At 55.9% G+C, this 8,967-nt stretch overlaps 1 protein-coding gene across 1 annotated transcript; it reads left to right on the top strand.

Moving 5' to 3' along the window:
- The first annotated feature begins 6,030 nt into the window (after positions 1 to 6,030).
- Positions 6,031 to 8,516, top strand: CDK5R2 (cyclin dependent kinase 5 regulatory subunit 2). The gene has a single exon (XM_030835229.2). It carries the CDS (start codon positions 6,193 to 6,195, stop codon positions 7,300 to 7,302), a length of 1,110 nt encoding a protein of 369 aa, XP_030691089.1. The 5' UTR covers positions 6,031 to 6,192; the 3' UTR covers positions 7,303 to 8,516.
- Positions 8,517 to 8,967: the final 451 nt, after the last annotated feature.

Below are 8,967 nucleotides of genomic sequence, written 5' to 3'. Positions count from 1 at the left end.
GAGATAAAAATAAAGGATTCACCTTATATTTTGAGATCATGGAAAGGAAAGCATAAATTAATGAATCCGTTACAAACCCCAGCCCCTAATCCTGGACAAATAGGTAAACAGAAGTGGCTCCTATACGACAAAATGCTGGGCCGTAAGCAGGCCCACCAGAGCTCTTCCCACAAGCAGTTACCCATTAACCCTCATGCTCAGAGGGCAGAATCGGTCACTGTGAGCAGGCGGTGGCTGAGGCCTGGCTCTGCCTTGGGAAAGGCGCTTAGCATCATCACAGCTTGGGGTCGGACAGGAAAGGCCATGGACTGGAAGGGACACAATACCAGACGGAGGAACTGGACCTCAGTTAAAAATTGATTTTAACCCCCTACCAGTGGTTGCTTAGCTGTGAGAATTTAGGATAAGCTGGAGTTAGATTAGTTGCAAAGGTAGAAGGTGGAGGGGAGGGGGTAGGATCACTCAAGTTGTCCAATTCCATTCTCTGTAACTGATCATAGGACACTGATCAACTTACTTCTGTTTATTATTTTTTTTCGTGTGTCTCTAATTTCTGTTGTATGTTCTTTGAAGCCTGGAGACCCACCTCATCCTGTTTCCTATTCCCAGCACCTAGCCCAGTACCTTATAGGTGACGGCTTCTCAAATAGTATTTGCTAATATGGATTTTATAATTTTGCAGAATATTTTCTCAAACCTTTTGAAAAGAAAAACTGACCCTACATGGAGCCTCTGGAGCTGTGGAGAGACAGCAGTGTGTGGGATGAGTAGCCAGAGAGCGCCCTCTGAAAGGTGCAGTCAGAATATGGGGCCAGCATGGTACCTGGCACACAGCAGGTACACGGAGATTCACCAAATGAATGAGGCCCAGAAGGAAGGACAGCTCTAAATTCAGGTCTCAAAAGCCAAACAAAAAGAAATGATAGTACAACCCTGTCCCTTTAATGAAGAATGTTCTAATGAGAAAAGCAAAAACAAAAACATGCTAATGGTACAGGTCAAATAAACTGTTCCTGCTCTGTAAAAATAATGATGACAGTATAATTCTGTAATAACTCACATTTTTTGAACACCAAGTACCATGCACATGTAATATACAAGCATTGTGGAGCATTGTGAGATTAAATAAAATCTTACAGCAACGCTATGATGGTCCATCTTTATAGACCTCAGGAGAGTCCCTCAGCGCGTAAGTGGAGGGGCTAGACTTGAACCCAGACCTGCAAGACTCTAGAACCCACGTAGGAACGCCCACACTGTGTTTTTTTAAGGTGACAGATACTTTCTGTGCTATCTGTGAATGAGTCAGATCTCTTCCTGGCCCCTCCCTCTGCTAACAAAGGAATCTGGGCCAGCGAGCCCCTTGTTCACTCCCAAAGGAGGACTGTACACCAGGTCTCAGCCTCTATCAGGCGGCAGCTCCCGAAGAACCCCAGGGCCCCTGAGTGATTCCTGTAAGTCAAGATGAGAAAGGCTCTCATGGTCACGGCTAGAGTTTAGGGACCGAGTACCCTAGGGGAGTTGTTGGGGCAGATGAAAGCGGGGCAGAGACAAAGGTTATGGGGATCCAGGGAATATCCGAGCTAGAGTTCTCGAAGGCTCTTCTCTTTCCCCAAGAATCTCCAAGACAGGGCTTTCAAACCTCACTGGGGCCAGCCAGGGCGGAGGGCACCCCTCCCCCATCCCAGGGCACAGAGATGGGAAGGCAGGACTCACAGAGTGGAATTGAGATAGAGGAGGACAGAGACAGGGAAAGAGACGAGTAGATGAAGACCCAGTCGCAGTGGCAGCTTTCCTGCAGCCACCTGCCTGGTTGAGATGGAAACGCTGATTCCAGCTCCAGCCCCCAGACAGGCTAAGAATATCCTAGAAAAGCAACAGCCACCACCCCCGCCCTCCTTGATCTGCTCCCACATCTGGAGTGCTATGCTGGGCTCCAGCAGGGGCAGGGAAGAGACAGAGATGCTTGCGGCTTGGGGTTGGGGGTGAAAGGGAGGAGGCAAAAAAAGGGCATGATGGGAGCAGGAGAAGAAGAACTGAGAAATAAAGCTATTGGAGAGTATATATATAGAGAGAGAAATAAAGCTGGAAGGATTGGGCAGAGAGAACTCTTCACAGGGGGCAACAAAGCGGGGTGAAAGCAGGAGCCAGAGATACGGGGAGAAAACATCCAGGTATGAGGATGTGGGAGGGCTGGCATCAGTAACCCAGAAGGGAGACCAAGGCTTTATTAAGGAATCAGAGCCTAGGGCAAGAAAAAGGAGCCCCAGGCTCACCCTTGTCCTCCCCTGACCCTTAATCCCAGGCCCCCCAGCCTCTCAGCATTGCTCCCTTCTCTCCCTGTCCCAGAGCACCACCCCCAACTGTGCTTATCAACCCTATTTTCTGTTCTAAAAAATCTATATTTGGGCTCCTCAATTAAGTCCTCCTAGCAAGGGGCCTGCTGGAAAGGGAAAGGTGTGAGAACATGGGGGTCTCCCTCCTGGCAGCTAGCAGCACCTCCTTTGTCAAGTTCATCTCTTCTCTCTGCTCAGCGCCTTTCTCCACTCCCCACTGTTACCTGGGGAGGGATTCTACTCCCTCCACTGCCTCCCCACCCCAGCTCCCCTGGGGTAAGGTCCTCCAGAGAGGGAGGGAGGGCTGGTGCATATCCTCTCCCTTTGTGGGAGTACTGAATCAGGGAAGGGGGACAGCAGGATCCAGGCATTCAGATGCCCAGGCTGAGTCTCTACTCTGGCTGTTTTAAGAATCTACATTATCATCACCCCCTTTGTAGGGGCCCCTTGGAGACATGGGATGCAATGACCTTGAGTTCTAGGACCTCCGGCCTTGATGTTTACTGGGGGGACCCTGGAACTTAGCCAGCTTGGCATCTTGTCCTTTGTCTCACCACCTTTCAGAGGCCCCCTAAAGCTTGAAGGGACCTAGGAAGGCTTATGTTGCTGAGAGCCTGAGCACCCCTCCCCTTCCTCTCCTGGGTAGAACTGCAGAAGAGCAGTCCTCGCATGGCTGCTGTGCACACAAGACTGAGCCCATCAGGCAGAAACAGATTAGGGAGAACCAGACAGGGCTGGAGCTACAAAGCGAAACAGAATTCTTAGGGCAGATTTTATTTAGAATCAGAATCAGAGAACTGGAAGAGTCTTCAGGAATCATTTTTAAGTTCAATCCCAAGATATTATCTTATTTCTTCAATATTCTTTTTTTTTTGTCTGATAATAAAAATATGTAGAATTCCTGCATTTTAGTATGAAGAATGGGAGGCCCAGAGAGCTGAAATGACTTCCCCAAGTCATACAATTTATAAGCTGTGGACTAAAACTCCTGACTCCTAGACTGTGACCTCTCAGAAAAAAAGATAAAAACAGCCAATGGGCAGAAGAGTCTGCGCAGCATTGCCTGGGGATGTTCCCTTAAAGATGGGCCTCAACTGGGGAATTCCCTGGCCGTCCACTGTCCTTCCGTAAAGACTGCCCTCTCATGACGCCTTTCTGGTTTCACTGTGCTTACCCCTCTTGGCCTCCACCCTGGAGAGATATAACCTCCCTCTCTCCTCCCTCAATTCTGTCAGCATTTTTTGTAAAAGAAACGCCGTCACTCTTTATGGATTTGTTTTTATTATTTTGTCTGCTTGTCCTTTAAAATTCCATCCATATTCATCTTCCACATCTTTGACTAGGAACTCAGAGCTCAGCTCTTAACTAAGTTGTTATGTAGCAGTTGCTGCTGGCGGGGGAAGAGGTTAGAAAGATGGATGTTAGAAGGAGCATCAGTTCCCTCCCAATCAATCCAAAAAAGCTTCTTGGAAGAGATGGAATTTCAAGAGCTTGACGAAGGCAGGTTGGTGGTCTGAGGGAGGGGTCTGGCACAGTGATAGGAGCTCAGAGTTTCAAGAGATAACCAGAGTAGGAGGGTGGTGAGCATGTCAGCCAAAGAGAGAGGGTCTGAGGTAGGGCAAGATGAAGAGTGAGAAGAGGCAGTAAGGTCTTTTAAGGTACCTGGTTTGGGGACCCCAAAGCAGAGGAGGGAACTCTCAATTCTAAAAGGACAACAGGAGGTCGCTGCTGGGCCTGGAGTGGGGATAACATGGTGGTGACATCTGTGGGTGCTGCATAGACTCTTGTCCTAAATGACACGAGCAATAGGCCTTATGTCAGTGAGGGACTCCTGGGAGGACCCACGTGCCATTCAGATCCACGTGCCCGGTATCTCTGCCAGTGCACCTCAGTCTCTATGGGGCCTGTCCTTAACTACTGGTGAGCCAACTGTTCCTTGGGTGCCAGATAAAGGCTGACTCAGAAAGCCTTGTAGGAGGAAGTAGGGCCAATTACAGAAGCTGAAAAGAGGGAACATTCTTCTGTAACTATAGGGAGAATGAGAGGTTGGGCAGGTCAGCTTGAGCTGTGAGAGAATAAAGATCAGATCTAAGGGAGCAGGAGAGACCCCACTGAGAAAGTACAGATGGGCGCTGAGTCAGGGAGGTGTACAAGCTGGCCTGTGTATGGTGGTGTACGGTGGTAGAGAGGTGGGGAATCAATACAGCTAGACCACAGGCCCCCACAGGGGCAGGCCTGTGGGACAGCTGAGAAGAGCTGGTGCCTCTGATTCTGGAATCCTCTCTGGAATGAACTAGGTACACACATGCATATGTACCAACCCTGACAGCAGTGGATCCTTGGAGGTGTCTTGGTGGTCTCTGAGGAACGTGGAGGTGACTCCAGGGCCAATTCTGAGAATTCTGCTGAATCCATAGGCCAAGGCTTCTCTCCCCCATGAAACCCATACCTACCTCCAAGGCCCACTTAAGAAACCAGAAGACCTCCTGTGTTGGGGAGCCAGAGAGCAGGCCAGACTGCCTTCTACAGTTCTACAAGGCAGATAGAACAGCCCAGAACCAGCTGGGCTCAGGAGGTGCAGGTAAGGCCCAGCGAGTACCAAATCCAGGGCAAAGGCCTTGTGGGTGCCAAGGAGGGAACAGACCCAGAGAGAAATGGGCAGGATCCAGCCTAACAGCGTGCAGCTGGGAACGGGGACAGCTAGGACCTGAATGGCAGGGAGCATGTAACAACGAAAATCCATCTCAGCCTGGACCCAGGCTGGGCTGGAGGTGGGACCAACGCTCCTGGGCCTCCCTTCTCACAGGAGGCCCATCTGCTATCTGAGCCTGGGCAGACCAATTTCCAGACTTTTCCCAGGGACCAACCACCCATCATCCACCCAAGTGTGGAATCAGGGGATCTGGGTTGGGGGAGGGGGCAAAGAGCACAAGAGCAGTGGCCCAGGGACCAGAGCTCATGGCCTCTCATCACAGACTCAGCAGCAGAGAATCAGGTCGGCAAACGGTGGCCTCAGGGACAAATCTGAGCGTCTTGCCACCCCCCAGAGTGAGGACCCTTAAGGAGTCGGTTTGTGACCTTCAGGAAGGCCAGGGCCCAGCCAGCACCCCATCACAGGCAGAACAAGAATGTGCCTTCTGCAGCCCTCCCAGGCGGCCTTGTAGGGGGAATGGAGGGGAGGAGAGCTAAGAGGGAATCAACCGACTGCTAGATTGGACGAGCCGGTGCAGTGCGACCCAGCTGGGGCCAGGGCCCCTTGATGAAGGCATTCACTCCTCACGCTGCCCCCCAACACATAATCAAAAGGGGGGAGAGGCTGTTCCCATGGCATCTCTGCTATCGCGATCCAGTGCATCAAAACAAGTTGACTCGGGGCCCTAGGACCTGGAGGGCTAGGTGGGAGCAGCCCCCCCGTCCACCCCGCCCACCCCACCCACCGGCTCTGACCCTGAGGAGGCCCTCGAACCAGCCACCTCCTCCTCCTTACCCCTTTCCCGTGAAGGGAAAGGACCAGAGACAGAGTTGGGGGATGGGCGGGACTTGAGATTGGCATGCGAGATTCTATTGGGCAGCGGAGCTGCCGGTTAGGAGGGCAGCTCAGGCGAGGATTGGCTGCGTGAGGCGGGGCGCGGCGCGGCGAAGACGGGGCCCAAGGGGTGGGGCTGACGCTGCAGCTGGCGCAGCTGAGACTCTCAGCAGCCGGCGCCGAGCAGCCGAGCAGCCACCTTCTACTGCCCGTTCCCGCGCCCGGGCCGGGGCTGGGCCCCCACCTCCGGGTCCCCGGGGGCTGCAGCAGCGGGCAGCGGCGCCGCCCGCGGTTCCCGCCGGGGCCCGGGCGCCGGCCCCGCTCTGCAGGATGGGCACGGTGCTGTCTCTTTCCCCCGCCTCCTCGGCCAAGGGCCGGAGGCCCGGCGGGCTGCCCGAGGAGAAGAAGAAGGCGCCGCCCTCGGGAGACGAGGCGCTGGGGGGATACGGGGCGCCGCCAGTAGGCAAGGGCGGTAAAGGCGAGAGCCGGCTCAAGCGGCCGTCCGTGCTCATCTCGGCGCTCACCTGGAAGCGGCTGGTGGCCGCGTCTGCCAAGAAGAAGAAAGGCAGCAAGAAGGTGACGCCCAAGCCGGCGTCCACCGGCGCGGACTCCCTGGTCCAGCAACGCAACCGCGAGAACCTTCTCCGCAAGGGTCGGGACCCCCCCGACGGCGGCGGCGCCGCCAAGCCCCTGGCGGTGCCCGTGCCCACCGTGCCCGCGGCCGCCGCCACCTGCGAGCCGCCGTCGGGGGGCAGCGCCGTCGCCCCACCTCCAGGCTCCGGTGGAGGGAAACCGCCGCCGCCGCCGCCCCCAGCCCCGCAGGCGGCGCCGCCGGTACCTGGCGGCTCGCCGCGGCGGGTCATCGTGCAGGCGTCTACGGGAGAGCTGCTGCGCTGCCTGGGCGACTTCGTGTGCCGACGCTGCTACCGTCTCAAGGAGCTAAGCCCAGGCGAGCTGGTGGGCTGGTTCCGCGGAGTGGACCGCTCGCTGCTGCTGCAGGGCTGGCAAGACCAGGCCTTCATTACGCCCGCCAACCTGGTGTTCGTGTACCTGCTGTGCCGCGAGTCGCTGCGCGGGGATGAGCTGGCGTCGGCCGCCGAGCTGCAGGCTGCCTTCCTCACCTGCCTCTACCTCGCCTACTCCTACATGGGCAACGAGATCTCCTACCCGCTCAAGCCCTTCCTCGTGGAGCCCGACAAGGAGCGCTTCTGGCAACGCTGCCTGCGCCTCATCCAGCGGCTCAGTCCGCAGATGCTGCGGCTCAACGCCGACCCCCACTTCTTCACGCAGGTCTTCCAAGACCTCAAGAACGAGGGCGAGGCCGCTGCCGGCGCCGGGGGTCCTCCCAGCGGGGGAGCGCCCGCGGCCTCCTCCTCCTCGGCCGCCAGGGACAGCTGCGCGACTGGAGCCAAGCACTGGACTATGAACCTGGACCGCTAGGGATACCCAAGGGCCGCGCCCACCCCCCGCCCCAACCCCTGACACACACTCGGAGCCCCCGGGACCATCAAGACGCCGCCGCTGTTACCGCTGCTCCGCGCCGTGGCCGGAGGAGGAGCCGCCCCTGTCCCGCAGGGGAAGGTGGAGGCCAGGATGCCAGAGGCCGCGGCGTCTGGATTTGCTGGGCGCAGGGTGGGGGTGGGGGATGATCGCGGGAGGGGAACCCCCAACCTCACCCTTTCTATCTGTCTGCGCCCCCATCTCTCCAATTCTACCCGGGTCTCCCCCTTCCCTTCTCTGTGTCTGTAAGTTCATCTCCCTCGGATTTGTCCATCTCTTCATCTCCTTCCTGTATTTTCACCTTCCCTCCTTCCTTCATCTTCTGCCTTCCCAACTTCCTCCTTGCCTTTCCATTTTCCATTCTTTGGGTGTGTATTTCCGTCTCCATCTTACCCCCTACCTATCTCTCATTGCCCCGTTTATCTTTCTGCACCTGTGTCCCCATCTCCCCTTCTTTTCTTTTTCCTCGCTCCTGGCATGTGTCACCATCTTCCCTCCTGTCTGCCTTCCCCCCTCCGCCTGTGTTAGCTTGCATTTCTTCCCCCAACTGAGCCCCTGTACTCTCTTCCCCAGGCCAAAGGGAATATTAGTTCTTAATTTGGATCGGCTGAGGTACTGCGAGACACTGCAGCCCCAGGAGCCCAGACAACCACCAGGATGGTCCTTCGCCCCACCCCCAACCACCTCTCCTACCTTTTCCAACGTGTTGCATGCCGGGAGATAGTGGGAGGGGGATGCCAGCTTCAGGAGACTGAGGTTTGGGGAAAAAATGAACCTAGGAGGTCACCCTGGCGGCGGCGGCGGCGGCGCCTCAGCCGAAGGGTGGGAGGAGACAGAAAACTCTTCTTACTCTGAGGGAGGGGCACCCCTCTTCCTTATCCTTAGGTGTTTTTGTTTCCCCCTCCACCCCCACTCCTTTTAATTTATTTGATTGTTTCTGGAGGGAGGGGGGAGGGGCGGGTTGGGCCGGGAGCTGTCTGAGGTGCTGATCTGAGGCCGGACCAGAATTCTCCCGGGAGGGTACCAGGGACTGGGTTGGGCCTGGTGCCGTGTCCAAGGTGCCAATGATGCGGGCCGACGGTGCGGGCCGCATTGTCTGTCTGTCCTTCTGTTCGGGAGAGAACTATAAAGCGCTGGAAGCGCCTGCAGATGTTTTTGCGCCAGCCTTTTTTTGGGCCCTGGGAGGGAGGGAGCGGGAGTGGAACTGTCACAGGCAGGGCAGGAGGGCCCCCATGGGTCTAGTGCGGAAGGTCGAGTCCCTGAGAACTGCTACTGTCTTCCTTCCCCCTCCCCCCAATGGCTTCCATTTTACAGAGAGTAAAGTGAGGGAGCCACAGAATGGGGCCTGGTGGTGAAGCCGAATTTCTGCTCCCCTGCCCCCCCCCACCCCCGCCTTCATCTTTTCCGACCTACCTACTCATTAATACCCAGGCCATTTAGGGAATAAGTGATGAGGACGTCAGAAGTTGTTCCCCTTTTACAGAGTGGCTCATTGAGGCAGCACCAGCTACTTGTTGTTGCTGCTTTTCTCTTCCTTCTCCATCTCTTCCTGCCATTCATCCTGTCAAGAGTCCAGTCAGGCCTAAGTCTGTCTTCACCACTCTC

Source organism: Globicephala melas, chromosome 7 (genome assembly GCF_963455315.2).
Source record: "Globicephala melas chromosome 7, mGloMel1.2, whole genome shotgun sequence".
Lineage (NCBI taxonomy): Eukaryota > Metazoa > Chordata > Mammalia > Artiodactyla > Delphinidae > Globicephala > Globicephala melas.
Note: the sequence above shows the minus strand (reverse complement) of the source record. Positions and strands in the feature narration are given on the sequence as shown.

Coding starts and splice junctions, on each gene's coding strand:
- CDK5R2 (XM_030835229.2), top strand. CDS start 6,193: ATGGGCACGGTGCTGTCTCTTTCCCCCGCCTCCTCGGCCAAGGGCCGG.